Source organism: Caloenas nicobarica, chromosome 8 (assembly GCF_036013445.1).
Source record: "Caloenas nicobarica isolate bCalNic1 chromosome 8, bCalNic1.hap1, whole genome shotgun sequence".
Lineage (NCBI taxonomy): Eukaryota > Metazoa > Chordata > Aves > Columbiformes > Columbidae > Caloenas > Caloenas nicobarica.
Window position 1 is genome coordinate 13,129,819 of NC_088252.1, and position 27,549 is coordinate 13,157,367.

Below are 27,549 nucleotides of genomic sequence, written 5' to 3' on the forward strand. Positions count from 1 at the left end.
GAGTCTAATTTTATTTTTAGAAAGAGTGATTATAACTCTGTTTTTCCTTAATTAAAATAACATCTTCCTATTTTTCTGTAAGTCTCTCAATTTTTTAAATTATGTTAATATTCATAATCTGTAAGATCCAGAGATATGTATCTTCTAATAGTTATTTTGTTAGAAGATTAAGCAACATAGTTACCAAATGTTAAAGCAGGGAATTGAGAACACACCAGAGCTCAAGGGCAGTGATGGTATCTCCTGGCATCCTACCATTCAGGGCGAATGCAGCGCTGAGGTGAACAGACCTGCCTGCTCAGGATCTTAAAGGACTGGGAAGACAGGTGAACTGTGTTTAGTACTTTGCAACATCCTAAACATGTTTGCATGAGGACCTGAAACTGAAACTTCAAAAATCTTTTCAATTCTGATAGTAACCTTGCAGTATAGATTGTATATTTTGCACACTGTACTCCAAATCTTTTGGGACTGCTGTCAAGAAACATAGTTCAGAATGCAAATATCTAAATGCATAAGGAAATATGAAGATACATACAAAATAGAAGATTACATATATTCGAAGTACTTCCCACGTCAGCTAGGTGTCACTAGCCTGTAACTTACGTTAAAAATGAAATGTAACCTAAATTATGCTGGTCATTTTGGGATGATCCTCATGAGAGATGTATAACTAAACAAAACCATGAAGGTTCGCCACATATAACAAACACGTTTTTCTGTATTTTGAATGATAATTAAAAAGACAGGTGGCTCATCCCAAGTCTGTGCATCTAAACAAAATGTTAGTCAATCCTCATTTATGACATATCCAAAATTAGAACAAATACACTGAATGATACTGCTATCTTCTGTGAAGGGAGCTAACATGACAGCTAAACTACAGGTAGAAGCATATGAAGTAAGCCACTAAGTGTCATCATCAGTTTTATTTCTTCTAAACTTCCTTAATATAGCAATTAACACTGATAATTCAACACCTGGGCAGACACAAAAGGTTATCGCAGAGGATCTACTTACATCCTCATGGTTAAATAAGAAATGTTTCCCTTAAGTTTGTGAGTTAGCACAGCAGTGTTTGTCTTAACTATGTCCTTAGCTGAACAGACCTACCTGTCATGGACATGCTCCTAAAATGTAACTTTAAGAGAGGCCGAAAATGAAAATTATGCAATTGAAACAGTATTCTGAATATAGCATGTTAGATTAAAACAAAATGGAGTGTCAGGAATTAGACAATGGCAAAACTAGAAGTTGCATTGATAGTGTCAATAGGAGGTCTGTGCTTCAAAGGAAGCTGATGCTAAGTTAAACAGTAAACTCCAACCGTAATCTTAACTTCCGAGAGAGCAGGGAAGAACTAGTCACACAATCCAACCTCTAAATTGTTGCAACCCACAGTTTAAGCATACGCCTTCATTCTCAGGGCACTACCCTGTTTCTCAGACCGAAGCGCTGACTCTGCCTGGTTTAGCTTCAGTTCACCAGGGCAGCCAGACTGGATAGCCAACTGCAGAAAATCAAAACCTCCGCTTGTGCCGTACAGGAATCTCTCACTTCTAACAGGTTAACATTCAGCTTATGCAAACTCACACCTTTTTGCGGATTTGAGGTTTGCATGCACCAAATACACCCACTACTGCTGTGACGAAGCAGCTTATCCCGCACCGACCCCCTGCCCGCCACCGTGAAACGCGCCCCTGTGCTCCCCAACCATGACGTGGAGCATGGGCTTGAGGAAAGAACTTCACTGCTGCCAAAGGGCTATAGGAAAAGCCACCGAGGAATGAGGCCCAGCAGTGCCTGACGATCACATAACACGGCTCGATGCTCTATCTTAAGAATAATGGCAAGATTTTTGCAGGAGAAATACATGGTCAGAGCATCACAGCAGAGGATTTCAATTAGAGACAAATGACAGATGCTGGCCTGTCACTTTCCAGGCTTCCCTTTGCTTTAACAGAAGGACAGACTGAAGAGCGCTTCCTAGGCCTCTACTGCTTCCTAAAACAGTTTTTTAGCCTGCCGAACTACCTCTGTTTCAGGGTATGTGAGCCACTAACGGCTTCCACCAGGCTCTGCCTACAGGGCCTGGCTGCCGACGGCCGCTCAGCGTCGCCAGCCCGGCCGGGCCCCGCCGCTGGGGGCTGTGCGGAGCTCAGACGGGCTCCCACCACCCCTGTGGGACCGGGGCCAGCCCCACGTGCAAGACCCCAGAGTTTCACGTTGGGATCTGTATCTTCAATAAACGTGGGTATAAAATACGAGGCGATTCTTGCTGAAGGCGAACTGCTGCTGTGCTCTGTGGGCCGCCGGCTCCTTCAGGTGCCTGCGGGCTCCAGCGAGCAAAGCATCGCCGCTCCCCGCCACAGCACCTGCTTGCTCGGGCAGCACTGGAAGCCGAACCATTTCCTACTCGTTTTACGGCATTTCTGACATGGCCGAGCCGGCGAACGCGAGCAAGAGACAGCAGCGGAAGGTTCGACAAAAGCCATGGCGAGCTCTGCACAGAAGCAGGTACCGAGCGGACCGCAGATCAAAGCGACGGGCTCTGTCACTCGTTTCTGCCGTTTAATGCGCTGATACGGTAAATACGGGCGCTTAACGCGCCTCGATTCCAGCCCCTGCGCCCCTGTGCGGGGCACACAAAGGCATGGAGCGGTCCAGCTGCGGAAGCGGCCGAGACCGCGGGGCACCGCGGGAGGCGGGAACGGAACAGCGAGACCCCGTCGGGCCGGGCCCGCCGGCGGGAGCCGCCCGGACCGAGCCCCGGGCCCCGCGCGGCCACAGCGAGGGCGGAACCGCCGCGCAAGGGCCTGCTGGGAGGCGGCAGCCAGCGCGCATGCGCCCCGCCGCCCCCCGCCCCGCTGCGGTCTCTGGTGCCCCCGAGGGCGGTGGCCAGCGGGGGCGGGGCGGCTGGCGGGCGTGCGGCGGGGCCGGGCCGGGCCGCTCCCTTCCCCCCGCGGCGCACCGCACTGCGCAGGCGGCGGCGCTGGCGCGATGGCGGCCGGGGACGGCGGCGACGAGGTGCGGGTGCTGCAGAACCTTCGGGGGAAGATCTGTAAGTGCGGCGCGGTGCCCGGCGCCGGCTGCGGCGGGCCGGGCCGGGCCGGGCGGGCGCCCGGGGCCGCCGCGCTCCGCTGGCCGTTCCCTCTCCCGCCCCGCTCCGGTGGCCGTTCCCTCTCCCGCCGCGCGGCGGGACGGGCGGGCGCTCGCGCGGCGGCCGTTGGGGCCGTGGTGCGCGGGGCGGGGGGGGCGCTGAGGGGGCGGCAGCTCCTCACGGCGGTGCCCCCGGGCCGGGCGGCGAGGAGAGAGACCCCCGGGGGGCCGGGGCCGCGCTGAGGCGGCGCCGGGAAGGGGCTTTGTGGCGGGCGGGGCCGGCACGTGCCGGCGGGGCCGGGGTCGGCGGGGCCGGGCGGGAGGGCGGGATGCGGCGGGGCCGTCGGAGCCCCGGAGGAGCTGGGGGGCGCTCGGTGCTCCTAGGGCTTCTTCGAGTCGGCGGGCGAGCAGAAATGCCCCCTCCCGTCCAGACCTCGGGCATCGGAGTCTGTTTGTCAAGCAGAAATTGCGAAATTATTGATGTGCAGGAAGTTGGTGGTAGCGTGCTGTTCTGGAAACGGTCATTAATGCTTCTGTTTCTTTGTGTAGCTTGTGTGCGAGTGAGAGGGAGGCAGAGAGGGGCTGGTGACTTTATTTTGGTGGTTAGGAAGTGCTGACTAAAAATACCTGTACACTCAGTAACGTGGGAAGCCGAAGGATGAGCTGGGGAGGAGGGGCCGGGGAGGGAAGCGCGGCGTGGGGCGGCGGGGAGCGCTTCAAAGCACGGGGGAAACAGGATGTGCAGCGGCTTCCTGAGAGGTAGCGAAACACATTCATACCATTCAGATGCAACCCGTTTATTTCCTTTCTCACGCGGCCGATCGACTTTTTTGAGAATGAAGCAAAACAAGTTGAATTGGGCATGGCGCTGGGACTGAGAACCGGTTGTGAAAAGCTTTTGAAGGACTAGATTTTGGTGGAGGAATGGAGTCGTGTTTACTTGGATATCGTAAGGCAGTATAGACTTGAATGTGTCTTCAGTAAATAGAAGACTAGGTCATGAAAACAGGAGACTGCATGGAGTGTAGCTGGAGGTATGACTGTTCCAGCGTAAAGGATAGAGAGTGATTGCATGCTGACTAGGCAAGGCTGAGCACACGCTTACTGAGATCTTGTGTTGGTAGCAGTTAGCACAGAAATAATACATATCAGCTTGCCCTTAAAAAGAAAAAGCTGTTAATTTTGGAGCTAAGGCAGTTATGACTGAAGCTGACTTATTTATTGACACAACTCTGCTTCCTAACTTTTATCATGAGGTTTTTGTCAATACTGGACAACACAACATTCAAAGAATTTTACATTTTGTGATACTTGAACCTGATAAAGCTCTTCCATTAAACATTAAAAGAGAAAACCCAAAATGTCTTGAGGCTTACGTTGAAACTAATTTTAGCTGTCCCATTTATGTATTCTGGATTGAGCCTGCAGTTGTATCGTAACTTTGAATGTTCATTTACCTGGCAAAAGTGACGGTAAACCAAGGACTATGACCTGCTTCCTAGGAAATACATAAGAAGTTGTTTGCCAAAGATGGACCTTGTAAGAACTGTAGGAGCCCATTTGTAAAATGAGTGGAAGTAATAGCTGCAATAAGAGACATGTCTTAAAACAGTGTCAAAATCTCTTTGTAAACCAACTTGTTTATTCTAACGAAACAAACCCATTGTTTAAACAAAGATGATGAGGTAGTTATACTGTGGAAGGTTGTGAACCCTCAGATCCCTAGATGCACTTTTGGCTTCTTTGCGCAGCACATACTGTTTTATTTTCACTTCTTGCTAGTATTTTACTAATGTGTTTTTTAGGGGAAAACCTTGTGAATGAACAATAATAACCAAATGTAATTATGTAATTCCCCTGGATCTAGAGGGCTTAGCAGCAGCAGACCTCACTTCGGGAAGTTAATGTTCATAGTCTGTAAGAATGCCTTGTAACGTGTTTCTTAGAAGTGGAATACGTTTCTGTGTCTAAGCTTTGTTGGCATTTAAGCTGCTACAAGACTTGACACTGACTTATTTTATATGTGTTGTGTGAGAGAGCGTGGTAGTTTTAATGAGGTAGTGTCAGTTCTGTATAATTGTACATGTATAGAAAACACCATCTGTAGTAAGCTCTTATTTAGATTGTTGTTTTACAATACACAAATAGATGGTAAAATTTAAAGTTAGTGATGTTATACAAATCATCACTACAGGTTTAGAGTTGGGGTATATACTTAAAGGTGGCTTAAGTTGCTATTACTTACCTAGCAGTGAAAAAACAGAGGAGGAAAACATGCACAGTCCCTGGTACTCTCTGTTTTTTGGTTTACCAGTGTTTGCAGCCAGTCTCCTGCCTCCTGTTCTCAAGAGGCAAGGTGAATTGGTCTTACCAGCTTAAGACCCCGTAATATTTTTTGAAAATGTGGCATTACACTTTAGCGGATTTCCACCAGAAATTCACTGAAGGCCTCTCTTTTCTTTATGACGACTCTTTTGTATTGGTGGCTCTAGTTTCTGTGTCATAGTGATGACAAAAGCACTTTACAATGGTACGTGGATATGGTGTCAGTTTAGGCATATCTCATAGTGTAGTGTTCTAAGCTGTATATCTAGCTTCTCTTTCCCCTTTATGACATACAGTAGTACGTTTTTAGGTGGTGATTTTATTTCTTTTGGTTTTTAGTGAGTTTGCTGAAACCTGTCTTGGTGGAGCACTTGGAAGATGTCTGTGTGGTCTCCCAGAGCTCATTTGACAAAATTCAGGACACATTCTTTTCCGGACTTCTTGCACTGAGTTGTTAACACTGCGTGGTTATCTCAGATTATGCCATGCTCCTGGAGTGAATCTCATTGTTGCTATATGATATGTTTAGTCCTGTGAAGCGAATACTTTGGAGTTTTTGTGCCTTGACATCTTCTAAATTTCTTTGTTTGGGGTCCCTGTCAGAGGGTGTATGCTAATTGCGCACTTTGACTCGTTACGGAGGATATTGCAGATAGCATTTATGTATCCCACCTCTGGCTTTTGCTCAGTTTCTGATAAACTGTTAACAATGAACAAGCTTTAACTTGATATTTTCATGTAGTGTCTACATTTAATAAATGATGTGCAGGCAAGAGAGTTTGACAGAACCATTGAATTCGATGGGTTGCTCCACTGCTGTTATTACTAGCTCTGTTATTACTAACTCATAACATTAAAATAATGTGAGGAGTTCAAATTTGTTAAATGTCGTACACCTGAATTCCTATTGCTCTAACACTTGAGTTTTTATTATCATTGCAGCTTTTCACTTTTGTTTGATCTAATCTTATCTTGAAGTGAGGTTTTACTAGGTATTTATATAGAGAACCTAAACAATATTTTCTAAGTATTTTAGAGCCAAACCAATATGCATCATTGGCCAAAGCATGGGGGTTTTTTGGTTTGTTTGTTTGTTTGTTTTTAAGTACCACTGTTATTTTTTTGCTATTTTCCCAAAGTAGTTGAGTGGCAATAGAGTTAGTTTAGAAGTCAGGTAACTAACTGCAATTGTGAACTTCTATATTTTCAAAATAAAAAGGTTGATGTTTATTATTTCAGTGATGCATTTCATGGTTTCCCTATTGAATTAGGCTACTTAACTGTGTCATTTAAAAATAATTTCTGGTCTAAGTTAGTCTGGTGACTGAAACTGGTGAATTGATATGGTTGATACGAAATAAATAAGTCAGTTATTGCTGCTGTTTCATCACTTGCACATTTCACCATTTGAACGGCAAATTTAGGTATCACACTATGTAGTTTTAAAGGACAGCCTCTGTGAAGAGCCTTGAAATGTAGTTCCACGGATCTAAAATGTGTTTAATTTTTCTCTTCTCCCCAAAACAACTTCATTTAGTGCTTCTGACTAGCCATTCATACTACTTCCACTTCCTAAACAAACTCTTGGAAAACACTGGTGTGTATTTCTTCAATAGGCTTCTCTCGCTTCCTTTTTTCCTTTGCATCCTTTGAACAGTGAAATATATGTGGTCTTCAGAATTCAGAATCGCATACTTGATGAATGCACTGAAAACCTAAACTTTCAAGCAGGTATCTGGTGTTGTTCATACTTGATTTTTATGCAACCATTATAGCCTTAGGTTTTTGAGGGAAAAGTAAGGCAGTGTAATCAATCAAAGACTTGTACTTTTTTGTTGCTTAAGAAAAGAAGCTTCTTAGAATTCTGAGTTGGATCACTACATGGCTGAAAAGTCTCCCACAGTCACAGATATTAAGAGGTGTTTGGAAAGATATGAAATCTCATGTTGTGTACTTCGCCTGACAAGTTCTCTGAGGTTATTTTTAACTCAGAACTGAGAATCATCCCCCCTTCCCCCCCAAACCTCAATAAATTTGTTTGTGCCTTAAAACTAAACACTTGGGCTAAAAAATAAAGTTTTAAATCTCATTAGAAAATCAAAACTTTTATTTTTTCTATTCCCTTGGGTATAAATTTTCTATTCATACAAGAAGTCTGCAGTATAATAGGCATAAACATTGTGAATTATGTAGAAATATTTAATTTTTACTCTTTTAAGAAGACATGAAGCTATAATAATTGCCATTTCCTTTCAAAGTGCACTGTACAATGCCTTTACAGTGCCATTCGAGTAATGTTATATCTTAAATATTTTAGGTAAAAATAGGATGGCAAAGCTATAGAATATTAACTAAAACCCAAATATTCTTATCAGGAACAACAGATATATTCAGTTCATGCTTATTAATTACAAACTACAGTATCAGAAGTCTCTGGGAATTACTGGCCTCTTTCATTAATTTATTTTTGTATTTTCTTTTGTATGTTTCATTAAAATAGATTTTTTTTTTAAGGCAATGTTCAGCCTCTCAATCTGTCAACATTGTGTGGTGTTTAAAAATAATATGTAGACTTCCTCCTCTCCCACACCCAAACTGATGAAGAGCTCGTTGACTCTTCTGAGAGCACAAGTTTTAACTGTGGAAGTTACTTAAGCATCTGTTCATGCTTTCCATCCGTGTACATTTCCCTGACTCAGAAAACATCATGCACCAAGTTCAGGCTCTGTCCCTGTTAAACTGTCACGTTCTCTGTTCAGACACAGTTGTGGTAGCCTTTCCAGCCCCAGGCATTACTTACTTAACTTTCAAGACTGTAATTATCTATTTAACCTGAAAAAAAAGGAGGGGGGGTGGGAAAGAGAGAGAAACCAAAATTCTGATTTTTACATCTTAACAGTATGGACAATAAAGCTTACTCTACTGTGCCTCATAACTGCAGTTTTTTGAAAAGGAACATATGTATGGCACTTCAAATATAGTTTCAAGCTGTGGTCTTTGAAAGTGGAGATGTTATGTTATTCAGACATAAGTAATTAAAACTCGGTACTTTGGTGTAGTTTTCATCCTATTACTTTTTAATACCTTATAAAAAGTTTAGATGATGTTGATTCCAAGTTTGTTTGTAGAGGTATTTCCAGTAGCGGGTAAGGATGAACGCTACTGTAAAAGGTTCTGGTTAAGACCTAATGCAGAATATAGTTCTGATTGCCTGTGTTTAATATTATATAACAATGAAAGTGGAACAGGGACAGAGAGCGGCTACTTGCTGATTAGGAACCCCTCATATGAGAGTACCAGAAAAGCTTGTCTTGTTTCTTTTAGCAGAATGAATGGTGAAAAGCATCTGTTTGCAGTCTTCAAAAACATGCAGAGGGGAAGGAAATATCCAGTGGGAAATAACTGTAAGCTAAAGGACAGTGTTGCTGTAGATGAATGTAGATATCTTTGACATTCAGATTTTGGAACAGCTTTCCCATTTGAGCATTGGGACCTGGTTTTAGCTGTAACTACTTAAAAGTAACCATTTTCTAAAAGGGCTGCCTGTTGTCCAGCATGTGTTATTGCAGTGGCTTAGACTCAATACCCAGCAAATCTTCGTATTCCTGTGTTGGCAAGCATCCTGTCTCATTAGAAACTTCCTTTTCTACTTGTTCTTATGCATGTTGCATTTAGTCAGTAGGTGATTTTCTGTTTTCTACTAGACTAGACAGAAAAAAATAAGCGGTGCTTATAGCTGAACCTTTGAGAATGTATCAGTCAACTTAAAATCAGCTGTTCATTGTGGAAAATGAAATAAAGATTTGATCGGTAAGTTCTTATTAATCAGCTTCCTTTAGCCAAAACATTTGCAGAGAAAATACGAAGTGAACAATAGCTCAGCCAGACCATGTCTTGGTCTTATGACCTAGTGCCATATCACCTCAGGCTGTGAGCTTCTTGGGTTTAGCAGGCTGCTCGGGGTCAAGCCCAAGAGGAGCCCTCTCAAGGGAAAGTACAGGTGCTGCAGGAAGCAATGGCCGTGAGTCAGCGCCATCCTGCTCCTGTTGGCTCTCATTCCTGGTGGAGCTGGATGGAGCAATTCCTGCTCGCTGTTGGATCTTGTGAATTGAAAACAAATGTGGAAATGCATGCTAACCGAATGGAAAAGTAAATTTTGGACATGCATCAAAACTGTAAAATTCTTATGCCTAATACTTTGTGGGTTCTTCCCCCTCAATATTTACAGGTTTTTTTTTTTTTATTTACAGATGACGCCAAACACTTAGTACCCAACAAAATGAGAGACTTTTTCTGTACCATCAACTTGGACCAAGAAGAAGTTTTCCGTACACAAGTAGTTGAAAAATCTTTAAGGTAAGCTTAATTTTTAAATGGAGATGATAAGCAAGACTGCCTCAGTTCAGAATAAAAACAAGATATGTATCAATGTGCATGTGGTTTTGCTTATACCTCTTTCAATTGAAAGCTGACTTGTGGCAACTACTCAGAAATGTTACAGCAATGTGTAAATCATGAGAGTAGTTGAAATAAGACAAAATCGAGGCTTGTGAGTAGAACAGTGGTTTTTAAAATGAAGCATGCTAAAACATATTTCACTATTACTTTATTCTGTTGCATTGAGCAGCATAACATTCTTTTTCTTGCCAGGTGGTTTTCAAGGGAAAGCAATCTGCTTGTTAGTTGTTCTCCATGTTGTTTCCTACTTCTGACATGTTGGTCTGTATAAGTGGAATTTTGCTTTTAGTGTCGGTCTTGTAAAACCTGTTTCTAGAATGAAGGAACTGGAGCTTTTCCATGTGTGACTTTTGTGCGCTGTGGGATGTCCCCTTGAATAGGCCTCGTGTTCTCCTGAAATTCTTGTTTTGGGCACTATAAGCTGTACTGGCACAGAATGTCTTGCTTTGCCTGCCTGAGCAGTGCTTAGTGGTAGATTGTGCTGCTGTTTTAGGGCCTTAAAGCAATCGAACAAAAGAGTCATGATAACATAGGTGCAGCAGTGTAGGCACTTTTATGTCTCAAAGCTTTAAATTTGCTGGTGACCCACACTGAGGCATTGTTGCAGCTGAATTATTCAGAATATCTGAGTGACTGTTATCTGGAGGAGGCATTAAACCTTCTTCTTAAAACCCAGAAAGCCTGTTCAAACTTTTGAAAATTTTCCTGATTCTTGTTTTTTCCAGTGGTTTTATTATTAGTGTTTGTTCTTTGAGCCATCTCTAGATGTTTCCAGGTGAGGACCAACATACTGCTCATATGACAAATTTAAACAGGGAATTTTACATTTTCAAAACATTGTTTTGTAGCCTCCTTATGCTTTTGTTAACATGCAATCAGGAAGAAATATATTGCTCATCCTCCTGATCTGTAACCGCTATAGTGAGATCCAGAAAATATTCAGAATTTAACTGGCTGAAATTGAGATCAATTACCAAAACAAACTCAGTTCAGTAATCCTTTAGAGAAGAATGTTGAAGAGACTCTATTGATAAAGCAGAAACTTAAAATTTTGCCTTCAAATAGTAGTTTGAGTGGAGGGGAGCCCAACAGACTTTGCTGTCTGATTTTTGACCTGTTAATAATTGAAACCCTAAAAGTCACTATACGTAGAAACAAGACCTGTTACATTTAATGTTTACGCAGATGTTTTTATTATATTCAGTTTAAGAATGATTGAATTTATCTGCTTTTACCACCTGATAATAAAATAAGTATTAACTGCATAATAAAACATTTGATACGGTAAATCACCTTAGATCGATCAAAATTGTTTTAAATAGTACTGAATTTTATCTGAAACTTGTTTAAATGAAAACGGTGCCATTAGTACTTTACCGAGGAAAGGAAGAAAAATCTCACTATAACAAAACAACAGTTGGGGAGTGAGTCTTAAGTGACACACACACACATCCTTCCCTTCAAATGGAGGATTTTCAGGTGATATGAAGCTGAGAACATTTTATTAGGAGTTAAAAGTCAGTGTTCTGAATCACTCTTTGCCTGGAGGTGCCTTTCTGTCTCCACTGACTTCATAGGGAACTCCTTCATCTTCTGAATTATGGCTGCATTAAATTAGATTCAAAGCATAAGTAGGGTTCTGTACAAACTGATGAGATGTAATGAAATAAGTCATCCTGTATTAGCAGCAACTGGAGTTGCATGCTTATACTTGATTACTAGTGTGTATGCAGTTATGAAGGCTGACACTTGTTCCAAAAACTTGATTATACCATCTTGTTGCTTATTACTGTGTTGAGCTAGAATACTGTACTAACTTAAAGGTACTGGAAGGGAAGATAAAAGCTCTGATCTCTTATTAGTCTGAAAACTTTGTAAATTGCTTTTCAGTAAGGTGTAGCACAATATAATTTTAGTCATAAATACAACTTAGAATTTAATTGCTTTGTTTTATTTACTTGTTTTTTCTTATACAGGTAATTCATAGTCTATTTTTGTCACCATATTGTGTTGCAAATTTATACTGGCTGTAATCTAAATTGCATTCTACGAACATCAGCTAGTCAAATATCTGTGGAAGTAGTTATCACTAGAATTAAAATGATCTTTGACTGCAGTGACTGAAAACTAATGAAGAAATGTATTTTAAAAATGTGCAGATAGATTTGGGCTTCCACCAGCACTGGGGCTGTTGTTAGAGTGCAGATGTGAAGCAAATGACTTTTCAAACTTACAAAGCCATGAATTAATACTGAAGTGAAAGAACAGTATTTTGACTATGGCTCACTAAATATTTCCTGACATGGTGTGGGATTTCTGTGGGTTCTGAAGAAATAATTTTTTTTTCCCTTGGAAAGTTTAGAGAAAATCCATGAGCTGCCTCAGATATCTGTGGTCAAATATGAGGAATTGGGATGGGGAGGGGTTGCAGTATGTGTGTGCTGCATTTTTTAATTTAAACTAAATTAAGTTTATTTTTTTCAAACTGAACTTCATGTGAATGCAAGGTTATAGCAAAAATTAATTATTTGTTGCTATAACTGTTGCTTTTATCAAATGATAGCTCTAGGGGCATTGGTCAGTGGCTGTTATAGAACTGTCAGTTTAATGTAACAAGGAAGGGAAGAACAAAGGAATATGTCACCCATTTAAATTTAATCTCCTGTATTACTGTAATCCAGTTCTTCCTGTATAACAGTCTGGTCTTCCTTTGAATTAGCACCATCTTCTAATTTTGTATCCACCACAGTCTTTTAAAGTTGTTTCATCAAAGTCACAAATGAAAGTACTAAACTGACTGAATCCCTGAGGAACAGGTTGAGTAAGTTCTACATTTTAATTCTTCCTCATTGGTATAACATATTTTACTCCTTCGGCTGGTTCTGTATCCACTTAAGAATTTATTTACTAATCCTTTGTATTCTTCACCTTAAATATTCTCTCAGTGCCTCATACTTTGCTGAAGAATAATCAACAACTGGTTCATAAGGCGGTAGTGTTAATCCATGTAAGGAAAAACACATCAACATGAATAAAACCATGCATTACCTTCTATTTATGCTCATACTATTGACCTGCTTTTTCTTGCCAAATCTGAGATTTCATGTACTGTTGAGGTCAAAATAATGATTGTTAGTGGCTGATCGTTCTTGTGAAGTTTGCTCTCTTTAGCCGTAGGATATGGCTGCTAAATAGGTTTTTGGAAGTCTCTGCTTGTAGTCTCCATCACAGACTGATCTGATTGTAAGTAGATACATAGAGTTACATAGATCCAGCAAGAATAGGTACCTAACACGTAGTGATCCACAGTTGTTGATGTATATTGTACTCCAGTGATCCTTTTAGGATGTCTGACTGATGCTGAGTTAGTAGCAGTGTTTCTCTTGATACCAGTGCCAGCTATTAATATCTCTTTGTTTGTACTGGTGCAACTATTATTATATAGCTGTTAGGGCACCCATATCATGAAACTGACTCAAGTTTAAAATAAATCTTTGTTTCATCTTTTTTTGGTCTGAGTCATTGTGTCAATACAATTAAAGTCTGCAGCCAAGGTAATAAGGAAATTGAGGCTGCTTAGGGCTGCACCTCTGCTAAAGGTAATGCTCATGAATTTATACCTTCAGTGGTGGTGCTGACAAGAACAACCCAGCCCTTGAAATCAAAGCTGAATTGGTTGTCTGTGACATTTTTTTTAAAAAAAGTGAGAAGCTGAAAAACCGGAAGGGAATGTTTCAACTGAGAATTCTTAAATTATTTCTCACTGTACTCCGAAGGCTAATACTGATTTGTCTGCTCTGAAGCCTATAGTAAAAGATTTGTGTTTGAACAAAAGAAACATTTTCACTTGTGAAATTCCTCATAATTAATTCCTGCAGTTAAAGCTTTTGTTTCTAAAAATTGGTTCTTGAAATTTGGAGTGCTAGATTTTTCACCTATGTTTTTTCCCCACTTTTAAAGTTACTTATCAGCTCTTATTTTTAACTTTAATGAATCATTGCTCCTTAAGCATTTGGTGATTTTTATGTAATTATTTTGAAGGGAAGAGAGTAGGGATGATATCCTGTTCTTCCTGATACCCTTTTGGGTAGATATTTCTATGAACTGATTGTCCCAAACATAAGCTGATTTGTATTTGTCTAATAAAGGATTGTAGCAATACAGTGCCAGAAAGGTACTTTACTGGGAAACAAACAGATAAAACCAACAAACAACTTTGTCTCTGGGTTTGTAAGTGTCATTACAGTACTTTCCTGTAGAAAGAAAACAGAGGCTAAAATTAGTTCGATGAAGCTACGCACCTTTCTCTGGTGACGTTAATACATTGAAATTGAGAGTATTTGAAGTCTGGAAGAATCCAGTAGTTCCAAAATAGCAGGGTTGGATTTTTGTGGATACACTTGATTCTCAGAATTCACAGCTTGCAGTGACACAAATGACATTGTAATTTTTTTTTTTTTCAGTCTTTTGAAATACAGTGGTCTGACTGCTGGGTATGATCGCATCAATAAGTACTCCTTAAGTTTAATGGAAGTATGAATTCCTTGAGTAAAGATACTGATACACTGTGTGAAATGTGTCTGTCATAGAGGAGCCCAGAGCCTTTTTATGTTGAGGGCTCTGCAAATGGCAGTTAAGTAGAATGAACTGTAAACACTGTGTTTGACTTTGCTAGATGGAGAAATGCGACCATTTCAGCACGCAGGAGAACATGTGTATTTGAGATTAGTGCTTCTCTTTTTCGCTGCTCTGTTTCAGTTGTTAATGCTTATGTGTTTTTACAGGTCTGAATCTTTGAGCATCAAATTTGACACAGGAGTTAGAGCTAAACAAATGTCAGTGAAATAATCCATAAATTGTGTTTTAATGTAATTTAATCATGTACTGAATGAAAAAATGAGAAATATTAAACTTGAGTATTTCAAGAAGTCATTTGTGATGGGTAGAGAACCAACTAGAATAATTTCAAGACAGGAGAACAGAATTAAAATTGCTGAGGATACACCGCCTTCTGCATGTACGCTCTGATTTTTTTTTTCTTTTTTGAAAATACGTAAGGCATTTTCTTGAAGTTTTAGCTTGCAGTGTTATTGTATGTTCTTGTAATGAAATGGTGTGGATAGTTTTGATGACAGATAAGTATAGGTGTAAAAGCCAAGGTCTGTGACTGCAGTAAAAATGTAGCATTTCAGCGTTTGTCTTCTGTATAAATTATGTAAAGTGTTTTTCTATTTTAACTTTCAGTCTTTCTTTTCAGCCCTTATTTTGGGGAAGAGTTTTACTTTGAGATTCCAAGACCGTTCCAGTGGTTGTCCTTCTACATTTATGATAAAAGTGTTTTACAAAAAGACCTGCGTATAGGTAAGTTCTGGGATACCATGTACATCTTGCATAACATTTTGTTATTCTCAGTATCATAGAATTGTCGAAGTCATGTATTTTTAAAAACAGCTTATTGTGCATTTAAACTGAATGTTCCTTTAAAGTTTTTAAAGGAGGATTTTGTTTCCTTGCTTTATTCTATTCTACTAAAATGTTTATTTTTTAGGCCAATAGTGTGTCTTATAATTATAGTCTCAATACATTTTCTAAAATTCTATTTGGTTTCTCTCCATTTCCATTTCATTGGAATATTTAAATCGTTGTTCCTACCTGTAGGTCTTTAAAGAATGAGTTGTGGAATAATTCCACAATAATTGCAATTGTGGAATAATTCTTAAAACTATTTATAGGTAACTTTTTGTCTCCGTCAGTGCAACCTGTAACTTCGTGACTTATAAATTGCCGCAAAATGCTTTTACAGGAGGTGGATATTTTTCCCCCTTCCCCCCCCGCCACTACATAATGGCTCTGTTGCTATAAAGTTCTAGCAGTCTGCTGTGGAAGAAGGCTTCACATTACTTGAACTGAGGAAGGAAATAACTTGCACCAGGATGCCAGATAATTTGGTATAATAACAGCTTTCCAAACAGCAATCAGAAGAGCAAAAGGCATCTACCTTCCGTTTCCTATTTAAACATTCTTCAGCACCGTTACTGTTCTCTCATATCTTTATTATATTATTTCCAGCCACAAGTCTGTTCTTTATTTTGCCTAATCTTAGTATTAGTGATGTCCAAGATAACACATCTTAATTAACTTAACTTGGCTTTATGTAAGCTGTTTTTCTGCTTCACTTATGCATCATGTTCCTTGTTTCCATAAGCTTTTCATATAGTATCATGAGCTTGGGAAAAAAAAAAGGTAAAAGAGAGTTTACACAAAAATCAAACTTCAAATCTATTTAAATATTTGTCCTATTCAGATGAAAGTGGTATTTATTCTTGTCTCTCCCTGTCCCCTCTTTTCCCCCAGGAAAGGTGTCAATCAAAAAAGAAGATTTATGCAACTACACAGGAAAAGAGAACTGGTTTATGCTTCAACCTGTTGATTCTAATTCAGAGGTTCAGGTAACTATTAAATTGCACATTTACATTTCAAAAATTAAATGTAGATGAGTGCGTATAATGGTAGAAGTTTATATTGAGCTGTGGCAGATAGAAGTTAGCATCTGTCTAATTCTTGTGAGACAGTTGTGTCTTTCATCTTGATTAGAGAATAATGCATATTGTGCATTTCTAAGCTGGCTGTATTGTTCCCTATTATTCTTAAAACTGGCAGACGACTTGAAGCAACTGTTTGGGAAATGACTTAACAGTATTTTGATATCTTAAATCTTTGGTGCAAAAGGAGCTATGTACTTGAGACAGGTGAATGATTGAGGAAACTACTAAATCATTTTGGTTTTTTAGTCACTTTTGGTAAGATTATGGCTGATTACGCGATGTGAAATGGTTAAAGTCTCCAAAACTGGAGGTACTTGTTCTGTGGTCATTTATTGTATTTTGAAATACTTTCTGCATTCAGTATCGAATAATTTGCGCTTCAGAGTTGTATTTTGGTCTGTGGTTCATGTTCTTCTGACAGGATTGTCCTAGTAATATGTAAAAATGAGGTGGCTCTAGAAGTTTTAGCTGTTCTCTTTTTGGTTTGAAGAAGAAAACAGAAGAGTGTTCTTGAGTATCTTTTAGCCTTGTTGCTGTGACAGGCAAATCTGAAAAAAATATTAAAATCTAATAACTTGGGTAAAAGTCTTGGACTTGGGAGTGTTTGTATTTTTCTAGTAACTTGGAAGCCCTTCTGGGTAGGGAGAATTTCGTCTACTTTTACTAGAGGCAAATGTGCAGGAATTCTCAAAAAAACCGCAAACACATTATTTTCCAGGATTAATCATCTCTGAGCTGTAAGTTTAGCGCGCAACTGTTAGGTATCTAGGAGGGCATGTGATTGCTTTACATGAAAACCCATTTTCGAAACATCTGAATACCACTTTCTTTTATCTGTTGAAAATCAGTCCTTGTCCACTTAGAATGGAATATAACAGAATAGTTCAACTGGAAATGACCTACAGATCAGCTGGTCCAACTGCAGGTCATCTCACTCTTCTTCCAATTCTTCCATCTAATCAGTCTGACTATTCTAGAAAGTCCTTTTCAAATATAAAGTGAAATGCAGTTTCTGCTTTGGCTTAAATATTGTCATGCTTGCTATAATTTTTTCTCGTCATAATGTATTGAATGAAAGATTATTTTTTGTCACAATACTATGAGTGAGTGTAAAAATTCAATTATAATATTCCATTAATAAAATTTAGCAATTTCTTATGTACTGGAAATAAAAATAAATAATTTTCCATGGCTTTGTAGCTCACAGTGGGATGTAAGCTCTAACTGATACTTTTCTGTGGCTGGGATGTGTAAACCACTTTCCTGCCTGACACTTCCAGTTATGGATGACCTTTTCTGCTAAGGTGTGCATTCTTTGTGATAGTCTCTCCTTAAGTTAGGGCATTTGGGTAGGTTTCTCCTCTGTCCTGCTTTCTTTTTCCAAGAAATTTGTAAGAGCAGAGCTGAGACCAGTTCCCATCTGCCATATTTGGATGAAATCTCATTGGTTTGGATGTGCTGTACTATACTGAAATGTATTCGTAGGAGATTCCCAAGATTGTCAGTGGGACATGGCTGAAAATAGCAGGCTTTCACATAATGTATGTGCAGAAAAAGTTCAGTAATGTTTATAAAGCTAGATAATAGTCTGAGGAAAAAAAATGTTTTCAGATGTGGTCTTCTCCTTATGGCACCATGCATGTAGTTGACATTTTTTCCTCTAGTTCCCTCCATAGGAGTATTCTCCAGAATTCAGAATGGGTGCAAGGCAGTAGGATGGCTTAGAGATATTTTGTGTTCTTTGGCTCTGTGCGGGACACATTGCAATTTACTTGGTTGGTGTTTTGTGTGGTGTTTTTGTTTCCTTTTTTTTTTTTTTCTTTCCTTAGAAAATATTAATTTGTTTCAAGAAAACTGTACTTTATGTGTACCATTGACCTGTTTTTCATACACGCTAACTTTGGTATAATGAGCAGTGTGTCTATCAGGTACCTTAGTGGTGGAGGTGTATATTGAATATTGTGATATATAGCTTATAAATGTACAAGATCCATACCAAGTCATAAGTGCTTTGGCACTAGTTGTCATCATCTTTACTAATAAGCATATTATGGATTTTTTTTTTCTTTACAGTCCATACATTCTTATTTGTATGGGAAATTGTCAGCTCTACCTTGGTAGGACAAATGAAAGTATCACTGGAAGAGATTTGAGTTTGTTAATAACTTTGACAGTTTCTAGAAAGACTCAAAAGTATATTAAATATAACGTTTTTGTCTTTTCTGGAATTACAAAAAACTAAGCTTGAAGATTCCTACAAAACAGAGTTGAGGAGGTGGGAGGTAAATATACCAGTCATTTTCTAAAACCACCTTGTTTGTAATAAGTTTAGGACTTCTCTAGGATCACAATCCACTCCTAATACAGAAGCTGTAGACCTGACATCTGTAGACCTTCCATAGCTCTGTACTTATACAGGTGGTCTGAAGTGGTGGTGATTAAAAGTTCAGCAAAGTAAAAGCACTATGTGCTTGAGTTAATACAAGGTTTTGGTGAAAGAAGGGTGATGGGTGTAGTATTTTCTTTACAGTATGTATAGGAGGAGCGTGGCCTTTCCCCAGCCATTGAAAGTCAGTAAAAATTACTTTGATTTTTAGAAAGCATTTGCTCTGTGTTTTGATCTTAGCTGGTGTGAATGGATATTCATCTTGTGTTGTTAAAACTTCTTCCTTTGTCCACTAGTTCTTGAAAAGTATACATGAATGTGGGAATACTAAGCAAATAAAGTAGCATTTGCCAAGTCGAGTGGAGCAGGCCATATTTAACTGCAACTGGCACAAACTTGTTTTTATATTTATATAAAATATCTTCATGTTTTCTAAAATGCAGCTAGCTTCAGCATGCTAATAAACTTGTTCTTAGGATTGCTTGCCTCACCCTCCCTTTTTTTTTTTCTTAAGTCTTCATTTAGCTGGTTTGAAATGAGGTCCTATTGTTAAACATGCCTTTGACCTTTATTCATAGCAGGAAACATTTTGTAGAGATCTGATCTATACTCGCAAAATACACCGATATGGTCAAAATCTTTCACACACTTCTATGGTTTTTGAAAAGACTGGAAAATAACTGTTATCACCTCTCCACTACCTTCAATAACTTTCCCAAGTGTTGACTACCCTTCAGCTGAAAGAGTATGCATCTCTTCCTCTTAAATTTGAGGGAGAGAAGGTTTAAGGAAGAAAACTAACACTGTAAGAAGTTACTTTGTGGTACACTTGGAACAGTAGTGTGATTCTGTATATGGAATGTGGGCACAGCCTATGAGCACCTGTACGCATAAATATTTTTTATTTCCACTTAAGAGCTGTAGAAAACTTGTATTTATTATAGATACTTGTACTATCTTATAATGTAGAAATGATCAAAATATCTAAACAGTGGGGAGAAAAAACCTCTTAAAATAGAGTTAAAATGCAGTAGCAATAGTAAAACCAAAAGTGTTGAACTAAATTTTTTTTGTAGTTCTGAAGTTTAAGTTGGTGATTTGGACACTCTGGTTTTGACTCCTTTATTGTGTGAAGCTTGGCCACATAATCAACAGCTCCATTTTTCTCTAGTCAGTATCTGAAAACTGATTGTTAATCCATTTGTAAAGTGTAAATGGTACCTACCTGCCTTTGAACAACCCTGAGATCTACAGATTAAGACTACGTACTTATAAAGTGTGTTGCTTATTTATTGTGTAAGAATACCTGATTTCTCTTTGTTTTTTGATCTAAAAGCAACCTGTACAACCACGTTTAAAACCTGGTTGCGTATTATGTTGAAAGTTCCAATATAGATCTGCAGATGAGCCACTTGAGGAAATCATCATGCTGCTCTCAACAAACAAAACAATGAAAACATACCCCAAACTCTCCATACATGTAAGGGAAATATTTACTTAGAGCCATGTTACTGTAGCCATCGTGGTGCTGAGTTTTGAATAAACTACATCTTTAGATAGTTCTCAGAAGTAGTAAAGTTTCTATTTTACTCTTGCTAGTCAGTGTAGAACAGATGATTTTTATTTTTATTTTTTTTTTAAGCAAAAGGAGGATGTTCAGGGCAGTCACAAAGTCTGCCTACTAAAACTAGTTGAGGCAGCTATTGCAGTAAGCACTACTAATGTCTTTGTCATTCAAAACCTTTGCCTTGTAAGGCTGTTGGCATGCTTCGTGCTATCCTGTTTTTATCCTGTGAATCTATTTTTGTAATTGAGTTTCTCTGCTTGACAAATATTTTCTTTATGTACCTGTGTTTCAATGCATGTAGTAACAGTTTGCAAAACACTTGGCAAGCATCCCAAAAGTTACATGTAAAACTTCCGTATAAAAGAAACTTCACTTCTCCTCCCATGTGACATACAGAGGAACACAGCCCTTGCCCCAGGGGACTTACAATAAAAACATTTCAGTTTTATGTGAAAACATAAGTACTTTAGAAAACGTGTGCAAGATCAGCTAGGGGTTTTACTTCCATGTTAGTGTTGTACAGCAAAACTATACTTCATATTATATCTTGCTTTGTTTGCTGCACTTCAAAATTACCTTCCAGGTCCCAACCCCAAGAATCATAATTGTGGACAGACCAGTGTCATCTGATGATCCATTTAGCAAATAGACAAATTCCAAGAATACTAAGGAGAATATGGTTGAGAGGAAAGACTGTGTTAGTGTGTGATTGTCTTAGATGTGAAAGCCATGGCGAATAGCCAGGCACTGAAAGGAGTAGCAGTATTGTTCAGGCAGTAGATGTTTGGAGCAAGGTTATAGTACCAAATTTTGATCCTGCCAGGAAAGTTGCATATTGGAGTTTTTGGAGCCTTTTTATTGAAAGAGTGGAGTGGGCTTGCCCTTGCCGAATTCTGAAGTTAATTCATGCTGTGCCATCGTTTATGGATTCTTTTTCTTAATACATCCTACAATCTCAGAAACAGAAAAGGAGAACGCCAGGTTTAGCAATTGCCACCTTTTCCTCTCCTTTGGTTGTGTTTGATATTCGTGAGGCAGTTGAAAGCTGCACTGGTATGCATAGTAAATTTCTAAATGATCTTGTGTCTGATGGGATGGACAGGGTTTCACAGCAGGGTATTAAATGTTATTGGTTATGGCTACTACATACTATTCTAATTTTCTAAATATGTCTGACTCCCTTCAGAGTCCTAGGTCATTTTAGAACTTTCTCCTGAAATGCTCACAAACGCACTGTTTGTTTGTTCAAGGATTCATCCTGTGCTTAGGACAAAAAAGGCTGAAAGGGACTCTTGTTCTTGGTACTTCCTCAAGCTGGAAGAAATATTTTTTGCATGTGTTAGATCTGTGGAGGCTTGGCCAATTCATGTGTCTACAGTTGACGATAATGCTTCTCTTTATCATTGTCTCTCCAAGTTCAAATGCATTCATTACACTCCACTTGCAGGATACATGCTTTAGAATACATATTCGCTTAAAGTGGATATATTGGAATTACCTGAAACAGCTTCTAACTGTAAACTATATTGTTGTTCTAATTACTACTTTTAAAATAAAGTCTCTTAATACTATTTATGTTTCTCTCTTGTTTTTTTCAGGGAAAAGTTCACCTTGAATTAAAACTGAATGAACTGATAACAGATAATGGATCTGTGTGCCAACAACTAGTAGTACAGTAAGAAAATACATTAATCCTTGAATATTTAGTTGTTTGTTAGATCATGATACGATTTGTCTCTCTTAATACTGAATGTTTGCACATGCTGATACCAACGACATTTTCCTTTTTGTATGACTTTCCTTGGAGCCTACCTTGCTGAGGGAATAGATGTATTAGGAAGCTCCTGCAGAAGTTTTTCACACCTGCTCGTCTCTGCTGCTCCCAGAGCACTCAATTTTTTTTAGGACTCAGCATGGCTGTCTGGTATCATTAGTGTCTTGTAATTCCAATTGTCTTGGATCTGGTGAGAAAGCCAGGAATACCCAAAACTGCTGTTACTGACAGAATTGAGCCGCTGGCAGTGGTGTTGAGAACAGTGTGAAACTTTTTCAGTAGTAATATTTTGGTTTGTGAAAATCCACTTTTAGTTTTGCTTCAGAATTACTTTCTCATGGTTAGCCATGATAAGGAGTGTTTCTAGAAAAACAAAGTACAGGAATTGCCATTCTGGAGCAGCATAACTTTGCCACATTTCAGTAAAATTTCTTAGCGGCAACTTCAGGAGTTTTCACTACCAAACTTAATTTTGACTCCGAAGTGTAAAGACATTACAGCATGTCGAAGAGCTTCATAGAAACAGTAAATTTTTGGTATATGTTATTTCATAAAAGACAAATGTCACCAATATTAAAGAAAAAGCACAGAATGAGATACATTGGAAGATACTAACCAGCGTGTATTCTTGCATTGTTACTCTTGTGTTTGATAATGATCCGATGTGCTGACTTCGGGAGTCTGAATGTACAGTTTTCAGATGGTAGTCACAGCAGACCAAAATTCCACATGTACTGGTAATTTCTGCTGCTTTTTATTCATTATTAAGCAATACATTTAAGGCTAGAAATTGTTAAGAAGCTAATGCAAATACAACTGTACAGAAATGTTTTGACACTTTTAAGAAGTTTGTCTGATAATGGCATACGGGAAGAAACCAGTCTTTCTAGAAACTAACTAATCCTATCCTATATTTTGGAAGAAATCTGTCAGCCTTCTATGTTGCTTGCCTCTGGGAGACTGTTTCCTTTCATTGAACAGACCAGTGGAAACCAATGACTTGTAGAGACTCAGTGAGATTGGCAGCGTTCTCTTGTGACTCTTCCTTATGTTCTCAGCATAAGTAAGATTCAAGAGAACAAGCCAGTCTTACCTCAGTTTTTTATTTTTAGTGATTCAGAAAGAAATAAAGGCTCCTCTGTGCTTGTCTTCTGACAGATTGTGGGATAGGCCAGGTGAAGAAAAGGACACAAACTAGGGGGTTATAAAGACTAAAGGAAAATTAAGAATAAAAACTCAAAACATAGTAAGATTCTTTAGTTTTGCTTTCCAATATTGTTCATTAACTTATATATTTATTCAGAGTGTGAGGCGGTGGTTTTTGGCTTTTAAAAATTTTTTTAATCTTCTCTGAGGATTTAGTGAGAAAGAATGGGTTGTATTGCAAAACTGTGAGGGGAGGAAATGGTGTGTGGTTTTCCATTTGTCTCACTGACTTCGTGTTCCGATCAGCTCCAGGGAGCAGGGGGGACCATTACACTGTCAATTTTGCTGATGTAATTTTCATTATGAAGTTTAAATTACATTCTTTTTGTCTTAACTATCTAAACCAAGATGAGTAGTTTAGTTGGAGCAAGACGTAGCAAAATAATCTCTTTGCTTTTCTGTTACTTGGTATGGAAAGGGAAGGTAGTTCTGTGAAAGAGCTAAACCAGTGAAACTGGTGGTGCTTCCGTGGCTCTTGTAGGCTGATAGTTCAGATAAGATACGGAAACTTGCAGTACATCAATGTATATTTGTAACTTAAAGAGAATTTAGAACGTGTTTATCTTTGTACAGTGGGTGGCAGCTTGGTTCATTGGGAGTCTTGCTGCTCTTGCTTATGTATCACACTTGTAGCACAAGGCAGAATTAGAATGGCTTTTCCCCCATGGACTATTCACCACCAAAAGCTATCTGGAGTTTTATGACTTTATATTTTATTCCCAACTTTCTGATATATGTTGGGGTTTTTTAATTTAATTTTTTTAGATATCCATGGACTTTAGTCTAAGTTAATTTTTTAATGATTATTATTTAAAAAATATTTTCGGTTTTTTTTCATGTGATGAAGAAAAGTTACTTTAGAAAGTTACTGTTGCAGATTGCAGTTTAGAGTCGGAAGTGGGTTACTCACTGTGCCCTCTCTGGGGATCTCTTTATGATGGAGATAAACAATCAAAAGGAACTCAGGGTTCTTTGGTGGTTGCTGCACTCATCCCCTCACTGACATGTGGGAGAGGATTGTGCGTTAAATGCTGCAGTATTACATCAGTACTTTTGTCTTTGTCTGAGATTATGAAACGCACTAGAGTTCCTTAGACTAAAAATATATAGTAGTATTTTACCAGACATACTGACAGCCTTGAAAAAATTGGCTGTATAAGTAGTATATTGTACATAAATGTATTTTTGGATGTACATGTGAGACCATGAGAAATAAGAAATCTCTCACTGGATATAGCATTATAGAAATGGATGTGAGGGAATTTTTGGGACCCTTTTGATCATAAAACATGAGGAACTTAGAGAAAATACATGCTAGGTTCTTTAATAGAAAATTTCAACTCTTTAAAAGTCTGCTTATTTTGTAAATTTCTGAGGATAATTAGTCAGTGATGCACTTATTGCTATGTTTTGTTAGTCACCAGGTGCTGAGAAGTCATTGTATTAGTAACTCCTTTAGCAAAGCTGAAAGATGGGAAGTAGCAGAGCTGTGACTGAGTAAAAAATGACAAAGAGTGGGTGTATATGTATATTTCTGTCCCTGCCTCTTCTTGACCTGTCCAAAAACTGAAAAAGTATTGGCCAAAGAAAAAAAATAGTGGAAAAAAAATACTCAAAATACAGGTGATAATACTTGCTTTTCAGAGCCATGTTTTACTTCATGTTCAAATTAACAATCTCTCAGCATAACGAGACAGGGAAGCTTTTAAACCTTCACCTGTTAAATTTTTCTGTAGGATAAGAGCATTCTAGACACTTGGGCTGGCTTTTGTGCATCGGTAAGTTTCTAATGGATTTCCACCGTGTATTCCCTGAGAGCCTAGAAGTTCTGCAAAGATGTAAAGTAGTAGCTATAACTTTCATAACACAGGAGTAAAGATCGTGTTAAATGCACAGACAATAGCAAGTGATTCAAGGGCTGTGATTCTAAGCATTATCTTGAGTCCCCCCCTCACCTTTTTTGTGGCTGAATCAAAGTGATAGGAGTAGACCTGACTAGGATACAGATTCTAAGTATTTTGGTTCTGTAGACATGGTTATAGAAGCATTTTTTGCTGTTCATCTAGATGGGTTTTATGATGTGGAGTGATTTAAAAACTGAAGATAATTCCAGTTGGAAGCAGTTAAAGATTTGGACAACAGAGAGCTGCCGATGATGTTAGCCTCTTACAGCTAATGTGGGAGGGACAAAGGCTTTGTTTCTCATGCTAGTACCTATGGTAAACCCAACTTTTCCAAACAAGAAGTTGTTGGGAAAAGAACATGTGATTTTAGAAAGATAAGTGTGCTGCATATACTGAAGGGGTGGTCAGTTGTAATGAAACCAGGAATGTGATTCCTTGTTTGTTTATTTTTGTACTCTATCCCCCTCCCAACTCCTTCTGGTTTTGTTTTTAATTTAGTTCCTTATTAGGGCTCTATTCTCCAACTTTATATACGGGATGTAAGGTTGAGGAAGGTTAAGTATTAAGGTATCACAAACTACATTTATATCAGCAAAACTGTGGATAACAGTCAAAAAAATCCTTCTTAAAAACTGGAAGTTTCCTCCTTTTGCTCAAGCTGACAAAAAGTGGTCATGTACAAGATACACCACAACTGACTGATCTGGTCTTACTTGGTACGGAGGAGCAGGGGTGGGAGGGGAGGGAAGGAAAAATGATAGTTTTCTTAAGGTGGGATTTTCTAAAGCCAGCTGCGTCTTTCAGGTTGTATAAGCATTCTAAAAACATGATATTGAAATACATATTTCCCTGGGGGAAGTCAAATTAAGGTTTGTAATTGCTTATCTTATATCAATGAAGCTCTTATACTTTTTTTTTTAAATACAAGCATAAAGTTAATTTTCCTTTGAATGACTCTCTTAGAGACCACTTACAGTGGGCTAGGCCCTGATTTTTTACGTAATTTTTGTATTAATTGGAAACTTGCTGTTAAATTTCATGTAGATACACCCAGAAACCATTTTTGAATTAATTTTTTGTCTCTGATTCTAGTTGTTTCCTTTTCTAATGTGTGAATGAGGAGTTGAAAAAGATAATGCAGTAGGTTAACTGCTGGCCCAGTGCTGGCTCTTTTTTTTTTTTTTTTTTTTCTAAACTCCTAATGTCATGTATAGTATCACATTTTAAAAATATACATTTGCAGAAAAACAAGTTTGTGTGACCATTGTTTGCATATTTGCTGTTGCTGAAACGGATGATACTTGGATGGTTTCTTGCCAAATTAGGCTATTGGATGGTAGGACTCGCCTGCTCTGTGTTTAGCATGACTTCAACTCTGAAAGAAACAGTTTTATGTATTTACCATGCAAATACTCGAAAGCCCAGAAGCAGCTTATTACAGCTAGATTTTGTCTTTTTTGGCACTTTTCTAAACAAATTATACACTATACTATCTAAAATTGACCTGTCAGTTGGTTACTGTCCTGTTTATACTTCATCTGCTCCCATGAAGTCATTCTAAGGAATGTACCAATTTTTATGAAGTTCACAAATCTTTGTGGCTGGAGTTATTTAGTTTCTGCACTTGGAGGACTTCAGTTGGTTTGAATGGTGGAGATAGTCCCTCCATCATTGAAGGGGTTTATTGCGGTCTGTGTCTTTTTAAGGACTTGTTTCCATCTGATGTGCTGAATGTATGCCAGTTGTATCTGAAAGGCTCATATTTCCTGTATGAAACTCCTCTTGCAGAACAAACTACTGAGATGTGAAGCATGAATTAATGTAAACTGAAAGATCTCATACACTGTACCATAACTGATCAGTAGTTTGAGAAAAGAACGAAAGTCCTTCTGTTAGCTGTTGCTTAGGCTTTACACAAAGATGTAGTAATCAAAAATATAAGAGGCTTGAGGCTGCACTTTTCAGTGCACTTTTGCATTTCTGTTAAGTCTACTCTAATTGAACCACTTCAAACATCTCAAAAAAATTTAAACATGTTTACTGGAGGCTGTTTGTTTACTAGCTTAAAACTATCTGCAGCAATTCAGTCCCTAGGAAGTAACAATCGAGTTTGATAGTGCTGAGCTGATCTAATGGCTTCCCGCCTGGAATGGCTGCTTGCCTTGCGCTGCCTTTGCAACTTGTGAGATCTTCTGCTTGAATAGGTTAATTCAGGTTGCCAAACGGACCGAAAACGGGCTCAAAACCTAGACACCTTCTGCAAGATTAGTAAACAGAACCACCAT

The 27,549-nt window shown here is 38.7% G+C and overlaps 1 protein-coding gene across 1 annotated transcript in view; it reads left to right on the plus strand.

Moving 5' to 3' along the window:
• Positions 1–2,917: 2,917 nt before the first annotated feature.
• Positions 2,918–27,549, plus strand: part of RASA2 (RAS p21 protein activator 2) — a 50,259-nt gene continuing 25,627 nt past the window's right edge. The window contains exons 1-5 of the mRNA XM_065640102.1: positions 2,918–3,061; positions 9,675–9,780; positions 15,140–15,243; positions 16,237–16,331; positions 21,979–22,055. Coding sequence (XP_065496174.1) covers positions 3,001–3,061; positions 9,675–9,780; positions 15,140–15,243; positions 16,237–16,331; positions 21,979–22,055 — 443 coding nt within the window. The 5' untranslated portion in view covers positions 2,918–3,000. The remainder of the gene's footprint in view (positions 3,062–9,674; positions 9,781–15,139; positions 15,244–16,236; positions 16,332–21,978; positions 22,056–27,549) is intronic.